This window comes from Gadus morhua, chromosome 7 (assembly GCF_902167405.1).
Source record: "Gadus morhua chromosome 7, gadMor3.0, whole genome shotgun sequence".
In the NCBI taxonomy this organism is placed as follows: domain Eukaryota; kingdom Metazoa; phylum Chordata; class Actinopteri; order Gadiformes; family Gadidae; genus Gadus; species Gadus morhua.
In genome coordinates, this window is record NC_044054.1 from 18,757,083 (window position 1) to 18,771,616 (window position 14,534).

Genomic DNA, 14,534 nt, shown 5'->3' on the forward strand with positions numbered 1-14,534 from the left:
AGTGTGTGGTTGGAGTGCTCAATGGCCATCTCTCTCTCTCTCTCTCTCTCTCTCTCTCTCTCTCTCTCTCTCTCTCTCTCTCTCTCTCTCTCTCTCTCTCTCTCTCTCTCTCTCTCTCTCTCTCTCTCTCACACATTCGCTCTCGCGCTGCTCTGCTCGTTCTCTACAGGATGTGACCTCATAAAAGTGTGCGGTGTGGATGTAATGAACTCTTATCCCCATTACACTGAGCCAAGCACATCTGACATGTCTTTAAGAGCCCGGTATAGGAGAGAGAGAGAGAGAGAGAGAGAGAGAGAGAGAGAGAGAGAGAGAGAGAGAGAGAGAGAGAGAGAGAGAGAGAGAGAGAGAGAGAGAGAGAGAGAGAGAGAGAGAGAGAGAGAGAGAGAGAGAGAGAGAGAGAGAGAGAGAGAGAGAGAGAGAGAGAGAGAGAGAGAGAGAGAGAGAGAGAGAGAGAGAGAGAGAGAGAGAGAGGGTGATTTGGTGGCAGCAAACCATTCCCATTATTGTGCTGAATTTGATCGCTCTCTCTTTATTTATCTATCTCTCTCTCTTAATATATCGTCTATGGCTCTCTTCCATTGGCTTTGGGTTATTTGTGGAGTGGGCTATCAAAGAAAATTGGTAGTAGGGTAGAATTGTATTCAAGTAAATGGGACTTTTTTGTGTGTGTATTCCACTTTGCTAGCACTTTAAATTGTAAGAAACACTTTTGTCACTTAAAGAAAATAATTAAAACAGGCAGGGGTGATGAGCTAGCTAGCAAGAATCTGAAATATTAGCGTTTTACTGCTCCAAACTACAGCATAGGTGAAATTTTCCCCTTCCCACAGCAACCAAAACAATCTGTAACAGCTTACATTTTATGCTGTTTTTGCACAAGATGTCCAATGTATAAGTTGTCCAACTCGTTAGGGTTTATGACATGTGTGTCTTGGCACACACACACTCTCTGTCCTCTCTGAAACTTCCCCCATTAAAATTAAAGAGGTGTTTTAGAGGTTTACGAGGTGAGACTTGGCGGCTCTGGGAATTGTAGTCAATTCAACTCTCTCTCCCTCTCTCTCTCCCTCTCCCTTTCCCTCTCCTTGGAGACGGCTAATGCATCTTGTCTTCTCTCCCCTCCCCCCTCCCCATCGACCTCCTTCTCCTCACCCCGGGTAGCGGGGGATCGATACCCTGGCACCAAGGCCATCTAGGCCAGTAGTGACACTCACAGGAGGAACGCGGCGAAGGGGGACATTAACAAATGGCCACTCTCCTCTCAAGCCCATTTATATACATCAACCCCGCAACACACACACACACGATCACACACACTCAAACACACACAGTCCTAACCATAGGGGACCCCTCTTGTGTAATTCTGTAATTACAAGAGCAGGATGTGAGGGAGTGTGCTCGTTGGAAAATGTGCAAGTGACGTTCGTTGTCCTAATTTCACGCTTTTTCGTTGTCTCTAATTGTTGCCCAATTTGTTGTTGTTGTGAGGAGAGTGTGTGTCTCTGGCTGTCAGGCTGTGTGTGTGTGTGTGTGTGTGTGTGTGTGTGTGTGTGTGTGTGTGTGTGTGTGTGTGTGTGTGTGTGTGTGTGTGTGTGTGTGTGTGTGTGTGTGTGTGTGTGTGCGCTCACCCCGTTAGCTACTTCAGGATCCTTTTTTTTTTTTTTAACAACGTGTTTATGGGCTCCGGGAGAGTTAGGGCAGTGCTGGCCAATAATTGGCGCCCGTATTATTCAGTAAGTGTTGGGAGAGAGCGGCGCGAGACAAGAGACAGGTCTGGCCCGTGTGAAAAGGGAAAGAAGGAGAAAGGAAAGGGTAGGAAAAAAAAAACACTATGTTGCGGGAGCTAGGCAGGAGGAGGAAGAGAAAGCAGCAGTGGTGCAGGGCAAACAGAATGGAAGGAAGAGAGGAAGTGGACTACAACCACAGGAAGGAAGCCCATGGAGGGAAGGAAGGGAGCAATTCATCTCGGCTAAAAGGCCAAAAGGCACATTATTTATAGGCGGTCCGGTCTTTCAAATCCTTTAGTAAGGAACCAAAGGCTAACTTTACTTCATTCATATATTATAAATAATGTGATATTAATATAACAACAATTGTAATCTGCTGATGTCACGACATTTTGAATGAGGACTTGACGATAACAAGAGACACAGCCGTTAACACCACAATAATACATCTAATCAAGTACACACAATGGATTTGTTATAAACGTAAGGAGGCAGGGCCCTGAAAGAAAGAACCAACCGATGGATGGAACGGTGGCCGATGCTGACCCATATTCTCTTCTCTCCCCCCCCCCCCCCTATCACCCGCCAACCTTCTTTTCCGTCCCCTTACCCCGAACCTCCCTCTCACAGTCATCCTGAGTCCGTTCGGCCTCAACGGCACGCTGACGGGCCAGTCGTTCAAGCTGTCGGACCCGCCCACGCAGCGGCTGATCGACGAGTGGAACCAGTTCTATCCCATCAGCCCCGGGGCCAAGGAGGGCGTGGCCGAGGGCATGGACTGGGAGGACGACTCCCTGGCCTCCGCGGAGGTCCTCGTGGGTGAGGAGGACTCACCTTTGTTGTTGTTTGTTTTTTGTTTGTTTTTCCTGAGGGGGCCGGGATTATAGTAGCCAATCACGGCGTCGCTGTGAGTGACATGGTGGTCCTTCAGACAATGACGCCTTATGTTTCTGATATGCTGCCACCAAAAAAAACAGAATTATTGTTGTTTCTATAAAGGCTTCTATAAAAACATTTAATGAAAGTAAAGTGAGGAATAAAACAGCACTTGGCTGGGACTGGCATTACTCGGCATGATAACAAATGTGTTTCTGCATTGGTGATGATGCGGTGCAGCCATGTGTGGTGGCTAAAAACCCAGCTTTAGTTTCCAATCCGGTGCCACCACAATGAACGTGGTATCTATTATCATTTTTCTCTTATTAGTTAAGAGAGGAATATATTATAACTCGACGGGGACTCACTTTAGTCCAAACGTTAGAGATTTTGTATCATTTTTTGAATTGGTGACAATGCTGCGCAGCCAATCTGCCGCTGCTATAAACCAGGCTGGAGTATGAAAGAGGAATATTATATAACTTGGCTAGACCTCACATTAGGTGACAACTCTTCTCTGTCTAGTCTCTGTTGAGTGAGCGAGCGCTCCACGTGGCGTGACGAAGGCTCTCTCTCTCCGGGTTGTCTCCAGGTGGCGTGCGAATGGTCTACCCAGCCTGCCTGGTTCTGGTGCCACAGTCCGACATCCCGGCCCCGCCCACCACCGGCTCCTCCCACTCCACCACCGTCTACCCCGGACACCAAGTGCCTGCCTCCCAGCGCGAGCCCGCCATCTCCTTGGTTACGCTGACCCCGCCCACCTCCCCCGAAGAAGCTCAGACAGGTACTGCACACACACACACACACACACACACACACACACGCACACACACCCAGAGTCTTTGGCTGAAGCCCCAAGGCTGTTTATCCGAGTAGTGAGGCCGTGTCAGGTTACTCCTTAAAAGGCAACATTTATAATGGCAATAAGTCCAGTACTTATTGAGCTTGTGTTACCGCTTTATGGATATAGGGAGTAGCCACTCAATGCTAACGAATCAGGACACCAGCTGAATACAATGAAGGTGATTGGATGGATTGCGATTAACCTGCACAAGTCATGGCTCCTGATTGGCCCCGTGCTGTTCCATGGCATTGATCACGTTTATTACATAAAGAGGTAGTTGTATTGTAAGGAAGGGGGTTAGTCAAACCAATCTTTTCTCAACAAATTAATTTCAATGTAAAATTGGACATCTAATGTAAGTAATCTCAGTTAACAAATGTCCACTTCAGACTGAGGGGGAGGGTCGCGTTCAGATAGAGCTTTATGTTTTTAAATAAAATACTAATTGACACAACATCTAACAACGCCACGACCATAAAGACCAACCCACCCGGCCTCTGACATTCTTCCCCACCCTTGCGCAGTAGACTCCCGCACCGCCCAGAAGTGGGTCAGGCTGTCGTCGGCGGCGACGGACGGCTTCGGCGCCGACACCCCCACCCACCACGGGGGCAAGGGCCCGCGCCGCCTGGCGGGCCAGGCGCTGGAGCGCGTGTGGCGGGAGTGCAGCATCAAGCGGACGCCCAACAAGTACGTCTCGTCACATCGGCAGAATGTGAATGTGTCCGTCACAGTGTACCGGTCAGGTACTAGTGTTGGTTTGGGTGTCTCCAAGCCGGATGAAAGGTACCGGGTTCGATCCCCGATGTCCTTCACATGATCTCAGCGGGATGCCTAACCCGTACCTGCTCATGATTGGCTTGTATCTTAATTTCACTTAAAGTCGCTGTGGATTCATTTATCTTAATGGAATATATTGGTCTTATTTGTCTTTTATATTGGTCTATATATTGGATGTTTTTTGACCGAACTACCATTAATCAATAATGTGACAATGCCTGGTTTGTGATCTATATATACTTTCAAGGAGACACCACTTATCTTTTTTTTATGCTTAAATAACATTTTCATACAGTTTAATGTTCCAAGATAAAAAGATAAATAAATGTAAGAATGCTAAGCGCCCAGCCCTGTATATAGACAGCTTTAAATTGAAACGATGCACCCTTTTGTATTGTCAGTAATCATACTCATCGAACACATCATTATCTCCTATGATGATACGTTTCACCAGTCCCTCCTGAACATGTAATGCCACCAGGGTGTAATTAAAGTTGGCCCTGGCGCTGGTGTCAGCAGCGGTAGCCGTGCTACAGCGCTACAACATCTCTGTTTCGGGAGATAGGGGGACAGACACACCTGTGTCTGTACCAGGGTGAATATCACGGGGATATCTTAACTGGAATCTCCAGAAGGGTTTCCGAAAAAAACCTCTTTCTCACTCCCCTGTTGGTTCACAATGGACGCCAGGTGTATAGATTGCTCGAATTTCTCAACCAACGATTGAGTATTTAATCAGATGCAGTAGCAGAAGCAGCTTGAATTTAGTTACAGGTCAATAGTAACCAGGTGCTAATTCATTTCCTAACTCATTGAAAAAATGTCAAGGGCGCACAGGTAGTCTGCAAACATTGGGAGTCAATCCCAAAACCTTTAGTTTGGGAGTCAAACACCCTAACCACCATCACTCTAGTCTGCCCTCTTTGCATTTATTCTTTGATTGAATATGTGTGCGGGGGTCCATTTTTCTTACATGTTGTGTCTTTGTTTTCCTCGCCCAGGCGGAAGTTCCCGGCCACCACCAACGGAACGTGTGAGGAGGATCTGAACGACCGGCTGGGCTCCTGGGACTTTGTGGAGCCATCACAGAGGTCCAGCTGCAACTGTTCCAGGTAGCGCTCGCACACACGCACGCACATGCAAACACACAGACACACGCACACACACAAACGCGCACACATTGTCTCTGAGGTTGTGAGGCATGCCACAAGGGTCTGTTGATTGTGTGCGTTGGTGTGCGTGTGTGTGTGTGTGTTTTCTTTTGTTGCAATGTCACCAGTGATTCTTTTTTGTATTCGTATACAAAGACTATTTTGAAGTCCAATAGAAAAGCTAAAGCAATGTCCTCCCAATACCCCTTTCGGAAACGTTCCAGCAGCATTTCCTTGAGAACCATCGCCGTTGAATAGGTCCGGATGTCATATCGGTATTTCCGAGAAACTCCCACAAACGTGGCGGCGAGGAAGGAAAAAGACATGTCCGCCACCGCGAGCATGTATCGCTTAAAAACAAAAAGCTGCATAGATCCCGTTGGCTGTTTGATGAAGCAATGCGCCAAAGCCCTCAACAAATCAGGTGACACATCCACGTCCCGGTCCTGTGCCTTCTGTTAACGTTTGGAGCCCACCCAGCTCCACCGCCCTCCCCCCCCCCCCCCTCCCCCACAGCCCCGTCCTCCCACAACCACACCCACGCCAACGATGGCCGTGGTGGGGCGTTCGCTGCGGCACCATCGGTCCCGGGGAAGCTCTGAGTCAGCTGCCTCTCTGGTCCTCGGGGCCAACTGAGTGTCTGCGGGGAGGCTGACAGGCGTACTATTCTGCGTAGTTTTCCATTCATCTCCATTGTGCGTTAAATGACAGCGCTGCCAGGGGTTTGGATCGCGGCGTGCTGGTATGTTTGTGTTATTCGCCCCCCCCTCCCCCTCTGATGGGAATCACTTTGAGAGGGCTGGGGGATGGAGAGAAAGAGTGAGGCAAAGAGATAGAGGGAGGGAGAGAGATACAGAGTAATAGTGATACAGAGGGATGGAGAGAAATGGTAAGAGTGACACAGAGGGATGGAGAGAGAGTGATAGGGAGGGATGGAGAGGGATGGAGAGGGATGATGAGAGAGTAACACGGAGGGATGGAGAGAGACGATGAAAGGGTGATACAGGGGGTTGGAGAGAGATGAGGAGAGGGACAGAGAGGTAGGGGGAAATTGTGATCCAAAGAGGCAGACAGAAAAAGTGATACAAATGGAGGGAGAGAAACGAAGAGAAGTAGGGGTACAGAGAGGGGGACGGAGACAGGGAGGAATGGTGATACGGAGAGAAAAGAGAGATGGAGAGAGAGAGACGGAGAGAAATAGCGACAGAGAAAAGGGAGAGTGAGAACGATGGAGAGAGAGAGAGAAGTTTGACCTCTGGCAGAACACTTTGGGGACACCACCAGGGCATAACAGAAGTCGTGTGTGTTTCTGTGCTTGCGAGTGTGTGTGTGTGTGTGTGTCTACACGGTTGCTAATGTTGACAAATGGACTGGCGGTACGTGGCGTGGGTTAATGTGTGCACTGGTTTAAATGTCGCTCGTCTTTGTTGTTGTATTTTTTGTGCGCTCCTCAGACTGTCTGGCAGCAAGAGGGCAGTTGCCCCCCCGTCCTGCTGAGAGACAGTCTGTAGGGGCCGCGGCTGAATAGGCTGCAGTCAGCAGTATGCCTTGTAATGTCTCCTCTTTCTCACACACACACACGCACAAATACACACACAGACGAGCGCACACACACACACACACACACACACACACACACACACACACACACACACACACACACACACACACACACACACACACACACACACACACACACACACACACACACACACACACACAGACTTCTCTTGAAGAGCTGTCTCAAACAATTCACCTTGACACCCGATGTGATTGGTTCAGTTGTGTGCGTATGTACATCCGTCTGTCTTAGTCAATCTTGGTCTGTTACATAGTGTGTGTGTGTGTGTGTGTGTGTTGTGTGCATGACCTCTGCCTCTCTTTGCTGATGCCTTCCACCAAAACCACATGCTCTTTTCTTACATTCTTCGTAAACCGATGTACACTTGCCCAAAGAACAAAACCAACCTGAAACACAAACAACCACCCACAAACACACGGGCCCAGTGTGAATCCGAGGTCATGTGTTCTGGATGGAGTGCAGGCGGCAGTTCAAAGTTAGTATGGTGGTGGTGGGGGGGGGGGATCAGGGGGCCGCTGGGCTGTGTGTGTGTGTGTGTGTGTGTGTGTGTGTGTGTGTGTGTGTGTGTGTGTGTGTGTGTGTGTGTGTGTGTGTGTGTGTGTGTGTGTGTGTGTGTGTGTGTGTGTGCGTGCGGAGACTGGTAATGGGCTAGAAGATTCCCACATCTGGGTGACATTGAGGTGGGGAACCCCCTCTTTCTTGCTGTGTGTGTGTCTGCATGTGTGTCTTGCTATTGTGTGTGTGCGCGCGTGTGTTCTTCTTCTTTATCGTAAAGGCGTTATTGCTCTCTTTTGACGTTATGGCCCTCTTACACAAAAGTCTAAAAGTTGACATCGAGGCTACTTTATCCTCCATATGGGTATTTATTTATTTTATGCTGCTTGTTTTTTATGTTGGAATTTTTGTAAATCACTTTGGTCAGATACTCGCTGTGCAAATCTTTGAAATGCCTTTTGCTTTTGGCAGTTTCATTGCATTCTGATGTAGTGCTGCCTGTGTGTTGGTGCGTTTGTGTGTGATGGGGCTTTGGTTTGAATAAATGCGCTGTTTGTCTTCTCTTTGTGAGATACAGCGTGAAGTATTGAGCACATTATGAATCTGTCCCTTGTGTTTGTGTGTTGGTGTGTGTGTTGGTGTGTGTGTGTGTGTGTGTGTGTGTGTGTGCGTGTGTGTGTGTGTGTGTGTGTGTGTGTGTGGGTTTGGTGTGCAAGTGCATTCGATCTGCTCAGAACTCGATACCCTTGCATCATAATCACTGTTTAAAGTTGTTGTTCCCTGCCTGCTAATTGGTCAGAAAAAGAGTGGCGTAGCGGTGGCCATGATGCCAGCAGCGAGGTTAATTTAGGTGACTGATATCATATTTCTGGGAAGGTTTCCATCAAGCAGCCCAAAGACAGCAAAACAGAAACGACCGAAATAAAAACATTTGGAGATCATAAAGACGCGTTGTGTTAACCTGACTCGCTGTTTGTCTCAACCCCCCCCCCTTTTGTCTCAACCCTCCCCTTCCCCCCCCCCCCCCCCTCATTAGATACAAGACGGCCAAGCAGCGTTCGGGCGGGGCCCTGGCTCCGCCTCCATCGGGGGGGCCGCCCTCCCAGACTCCCACCAAACACAAGGCCGGCGGCGACAAGTCAGAGAAGGCGGACAAGCAGCAGAAGCGACCGCAGACGCCGTTCCACCACCGCGCCCCCGCCTGCGACGACGCCCCCTCCATGGAGAACGGGGAGAACGGGGGCGGGGCCAGGCTGGCGCTGAGGGGCCAGGACACCAATGGCAACGGCAACGGTGCCGGCGGCAACCGCTTCTCTGTGCGCGCCGGCCACGCCCCCAGCCTCGGCGACACGCCCACCCTGTCCAAGCCGCCTCCCCCGCATCGGCACGGCTCCGCGGTGACCGGCGGCGGCGTGTCCTCCTGCGCCTCCTCCAACGCCGCCGAGGAGCTGGACGGCTCGCCGCCGCCGCCCCCGCTCAGCCCCCACCGCCCCTGCGACGAGGCGGGGAAGACCCCCGGCAGCCCCGGCCCCGGCAGCCAGCACTTCTACCAGCCGCCCTCCGAGCCCGGCGCCAAGGAAGGGGAGGAGCCCCAGAGCCAGCACTACCACCAGGGCCTCCGTCCACACGACCACCCTCACCCCCAACATCAGCAGCACCAGCACCCGGGCGCGGCCTACCCAGAGACCCCCGAGGCCGCCGTCTACGTGGGCGCGGCCGTCACCCACGCCGAGGAGGACGGCCCGCCCACCCCCTGGCGCTTCTTCAACCTGCCCCGGCGGAAAGAGGACGAGCTCCGGCCCCCGCCAGTGTTGCCCGGCGACAGGCTGATGCGCGACGAGGCGCCGTCGTCGGCCTCGATGGACGGCCAGCCCGTCTCCGCCACGGAGTGAGTGACGCGCGTGTGTGCGCGGAGTCACACACACGCGCGCGCAGACACAACGAACGCACTCACACGCACACGCACAATCACACTCGCACTGGCTCGGCGCACGCAAGAGAGAGAGATTCGGAGAGGGAGATATAACGGATGTTGTTGGGTGAGCGAGGAGCTTGGCATCCCCGTGCCCTCCCACCTTTTCAACACTCTGTGTCAACAGGCACTCTCAGCCTCTGAGAACACAATGACCAGTCTCTTTCTCTCTCTCTCTTTTGGACTCTCTCTCGCTCTCATGCTCTCTCGCCCTCTCTTTGTCTCTCGCTATAACTCTCATACTCGCTCTCTCTCCTGCTCTCTGTTTCTCCCTCTCCCTTATACTCAGAGTGTTTGTGGCTGGCTTTTCGTCGCACCCACACAGCATGGTAATCTCTCTCTATGTGCCCTTTTGACATCACACATCACCAATGTGCACGGCCAGCACTTCGCTTTGAATCCCAATAGACCAGAGACCCTGTCGCACACACATACACACACAAACAGACACAGAGTGTGCAAGCGCCAATCACACATGGCACAATAAGACACAGCATGTAACACACAAAGTTACACACATGGCATTTGAACAAACACACTTTTCCTGTCTGAGCAGAGTTGAAAATACTCAAAACATTACGCACAATGTTTTGTGCATAATCATGTTTCTGTAACAAAGGACATTAACTATAGTATCTATCATGTTGACTTGTCTGTGAGGTGTGTGTGTGTGTGGGGAGGGGGGCAAGGCAAGATGATCATCATGTGTTAGGGAGCGTTTGGCTTGAGGAAGGAGAGGGAAGTGTATTGAGGTCCACTCTCACACTTTGAAGTCCATGAATGAGTTACAGTCTCACAGAGCCTCACACAGCACGGTCCCCAAACATCCAGCTAGAGCCAACCTTCTGAAGGACATGTCCAAGGTCATGTGCGGTGAAGTTATTAGAAAATACTTGATCAATAATGAGTTTCTCTGCTGCTTCTCATAAGAGAATCAGCAGTGTGTGTGCGAGAGAGAGAGAGAGAGAGAGAGAGAGAGAGAGTGTGTGTGTGTGTGTATGTGTGTGTGTGTGTGTGCCAGTGCCATTGCCTAACACACATATCATCAACCCTAATGAGTTGGACAGCTTATACATTGAACATCTTGTGCCTAAAGAGCATAAAATAAGCTCTAACATAGTTTGGGCTGGTGCGGGAAGGGAAGGATTTCTTTCTACTCGAAGGAAACTTCGATATATCTGATGTTTTGTGTGTGTGTGTGTGTGTGTGTGTGTGTGTGTGTGTGTGTGTGTGTGTGTGTGTGTGTGTGTGTGTGTGTGTGTGTGTGTGTGTGTGTGTGTGTGTGTGTGGGAGCCTGCCCTCCCAGGGTCCAGGTTATTGGGTCAGTGGGTCAGGGTATTCTGGTGTGTTGTAAACCCTGCTGCTGCCACTGGGCTAATCTCCGTCTTGCCTCCATGTGTGCAGGGTGGGTGCGTGGGTTGGGGGGGGGGCGGGTGGGGGTCTATGTTAGGTCCACATACACACACACACACACGGACACACAGTAGAATTCTTGAGAGTCTTGTGATGTGTGAGGTTGCTGCCAGGCATTCCTCTTAATGGAGATTTCTCTGAATAGCTTATCATCCAACTACAAAAACTCAAGATCACAAATGTGCTTAATAATTGACCACAATTGCGACTATGAACTTTAAACTGCAAAAGCAAGGCAATGATAACCAACAGCATATCCTCGGGTATGCGAATGCAACAATGTTCGACTTTAATCAGATGATTAATTTATTGGATTGGAGTGGTACAACAGCCCAGGGAAGGCTCGATGGAGGTCAGTGCGGGGTCGATGCAGGCAACACCATCTTCCTTCCGTCACTCCCCACCTGTCTGTCCTCCCTGGGAGGTGGAGGCGCAAGTAGAGTGGGCCGGATCCTCAGTCCTGGGTTCAGTTTCACTTCTGCACCAGGCTTACCCACGAGGGATGCGGGCGTTCAGTTTTCAACAGTTATCCGCTTTCTGCCTGAGGCCACTATTTTATGAAGTCACGGTGTGGTAGCTAAGAATATCGGCCAATATTGGCATTGGATATTGGTTTAAAAAAAACAAGACGCTACTCAATGCGTCGCAATCTGCAAATTGCAACGCCATCACGAGCGCTAAGCTAAGGATACATTCATTACCTTTTGTTTTTGTTGCGATTTTACCAACCAGACTTTAGCCAGTGACGGTCAGCAACCGTTACAAATCCAAAGACACATTAGAATGGTGGTGTTAATTAAATGCATTTCATTCAATTGGTGTACAATAAGAAGAACAGCTGTTCCTCTTTATGCTCCCTCAACCCTAGCCAATCACACTTCTAACTCTCTCTCTCCCTCTCTCTCCCTCTCTCTCCCTCCCCCATCTGCCCGCTCCCTCCCTCCCCCATCTGCCCGCTCCCTCCCTATCTGTCTCTCCCTTCTCCCCTCTCCCTCTCTCTCCCCCCTCTCCCTCCCAATATCCCTCCACACTCTCCTCCTCTCTCCCCCGCTCCCTCCCACCACCCTCTCCTTCTCTCTCCCTCCCTCCCCCCTCTCCTTCCTAATCCCTCTCCCACTCTCTCTCCCACTCCCTCCCTCCCCCATCCCCTCCTCCTTCCTCCCTGCCTCCCCCATCTCCCCCCCCCCCCCCCCCCGATCTCCAGGGTGATGGCGGGCTCCCTGTGGCCCCTGAAGGTGTCGGAGGAGCGGCTGCAGATGTACCGGGCGCGGCGGGACCAGTACCTGCTGGCGGTCGCCGCGGCCGAGCGGGGGCCCGGGGCCTCGGAGGACCCCTACGCCTTCGAGGAAGAGGACGCCAGGTGCACCCACTCCGACAGGAAGGACAAGGAGGGCGGCGAGAGGGACCCGGCCAGGAAACACAAGGTGAGCTCCCCCCACCCCGCCCCTTTGACCGTGTGGCGGTCAGAGGGGTGTTCACGTCCCCCCAAAGGCCTCAGCCTGCCTGGATAGACCCTTTATTTTTTTACCGTGATTGTCAGCTTCATTATGACCCTGTTATACACTTTTTAGCATACTGATGTTTATATCTACTTTTATTTTTTGGTGTAGCAGATCTTTGTAGCATATGAAGCCCTAAATAGTTGACTGAATTTCAGTGCCTATTGTGTAACTGTGTTCGTCTGTGCGTCTGACAATACTAAATAATGCATGACGAGCCCTGACTTGAACTGCTTTGGAAGTGGCCTTGGATGAAAGCTAAAGGACTAGCAGATCCATCGTGTTCTTTACTAACAGATGTAAAGAACACGATGGAAGGGGCTCCTCTCAAACATATACACACACTTATACGCACGGCTCCGCTCTATACGTAGCTCGACTGACCTTTTAGCAGTCATTTCTGTGTCTATTTGTAGTCTCTCTGGTGATTTGCCTCCGAGCCTGAGTGTGCGTGTGTTTGTTTGTACGTATGCATCTCTGCCTGTCTGTCTGTCGGTCTGTCTATCTCTCCGCCTCTCTTGGCCGTCTGAATGCGTGCGTCCCTCGACTGGACCAGGGGTGCCATGATGGGCATCATCAGTGGGGAGGTTCCGGCTGTCAGCTTAAACACTCTGCGCCGTCGAGTGTGTGTCTGTGTGTGTTTGTGCTTGTGTGCATGGGTGTGTGTGTGTGTGTTTTATCTCCCCAGTAATCCCCTACACACTCTCCAGGGCCCGTATCACTTCAACATCAATAATGTTTCCGGAGACACACACAGAATCTCTCTCTCTCTCTCTCTCTCTCTCTCTCTCTCTCTCTCTCTCTCTCTCTCTCTCTCTCTCTCTCTCTCTCTCTCTCTCTCTCTCTCTCTCTCTCTCTCTCTCTCTCTCTCTCTCTCTCTCTCTCTCTCTCTCTCTCTCTCTCTCTCTCTCTCTCTTCTCTCTTTCTCTCTTGCTTGCTCTCTCTCGCTCTCTTTTTTTTCTCTCCCTCTCTTTTCTTCCCTCTGTTTCTGTCTTGGCGCGTACAGAATGTTTTTTTACATGCCATGTCATAAATATTGATGCCATGGATCATATGGAATATCTAACCACGAGAAGAACGCGTTCCCACACCCACCAGCCGTGCCGCCTCGGGGCTCGTAGAAAACCAAGGGAAAAACACTGAAAGGGACCGAGCCACTTAATGCGGCAGAAGACACGCTCCTCTGTAACGTGTCAGGGAGAGGCGGCGGTCATCAGCAAAGAATAAAGCAGAAGAGACAGCGCGAGGGAGAGAGGTCGGAGAGACTGAGGCTGAGACTGAGGAAACCACGTGATCATCTGTAGGGTGACCCGTACTCTCCCCGGCCCGGTCCTCACTCTTCCTCGCAGTGGGCGCAAGCGAGGGCGAGAGACATGTAGAGAGAGTTAAAGAGAGAGAGAGAGCTACCCCGTGTTTTCCCCACACAGTCTTTTAGACTGACTAAGAGCGGTGAGGCAGAAGCCGGTATGCCGACGAATTGAAACACACGCGAGGGCGCACACACGCACACACACACGCACACACACGCACACACACGCACACACACACATACACACACATACACACACACACTGTGTCAGCCTTTGAATATTCCCATATTCACGGCAGGTCTTTGGATGGGTTGTGTGAAGGTGGTTGCCATTAGCTACCGGTCAGGTGCAACAGGGTTGTGTCTGAGCTACAGATGAAAGCCCCCCCTTCGCACCCACAGATTGAGTGCGGGGGGGGGGGGAAGCAGTGTTATGAAATCGATGGCTAGACAGACACATATTCGGGTTCTCAGAGAGAGAGGACCCTCCCATTTATTGACATCTGTGGTGGCGGTGTGAGAGGACATTTCTCTGGATACGAAATTTTCATTCCGATACATTCTCTCCTTTCTTTTATGTGTGTTCTTTTTCTCGCCGGTGTTCTCTCGTTCTCTCTCTCTCTCCTCATTCTCTTTCCTCTTTCATTCTCCCTCATAGCTCTTATTCTCTTTCCTCTCTCTCTCGTTCTCTCACTGTCTCCCTCTCTCTATTAGGGGATCACTGTTTATGGTTAGCACCTTTTCATAAGAAAGAAGGGTGAAATATGATGGATGAGAGAAAGAGTGGAGGAAGAGAGCAGTGGAGCTCTAAGGTTACCTGCTAATAACTTGACTTCGTGACTGTGAGTGGTATCTGCACTCTTTTTTGGAGTGCCGGATCTCA

At 50.8% G+C, this 14,534-nt stretch overlaps 1 protein-coding gene across 2 annotated transcripts in view; it reads left to right on the forward strand.

The window, feature by feature from the left end:
* The window catches only part of med13a (mediator complex subunit 13a), a 72,250-nt gene that overhangs the window by 36,597 nt on the left and 21,119 nt on the right, over positions 1 to 14,534 (forward strand). Inside the window, exons 5-10 of one of the 2 annotated variants that reach the window (XM_030360401.1) lie at positions 2,361 to 2,549; positions 3,199 to 3,390; positions 3,975 to 4,140; positions 5,232 to 5,342; positions 8,495 to 9,346; positions 12,048 to 12,267. In XM_030360401.1, coding sequence (XP_030216261.1) covers positions 2,361 to 2,549; positions 3,199 to 3,390; positions 3,975 to 4,140; positions 5,232 to 5,342; positions 8,495 to 9,346; positions 12,048 to 12,267 — 1,730 coding nt within the window. The remainder of the gene's footprint in view (positions 1 to 2,360; positions 2,550 to 3,198; positions 3,391 to 3,974; positions 4,141 to 5,231; positions 5,343 to 8,494; positions 9,347 to 12,047; positions 12,268 to 14,534) is intronic. The other variant, XM_030360402.1, reaches the window with a different exon arrangement.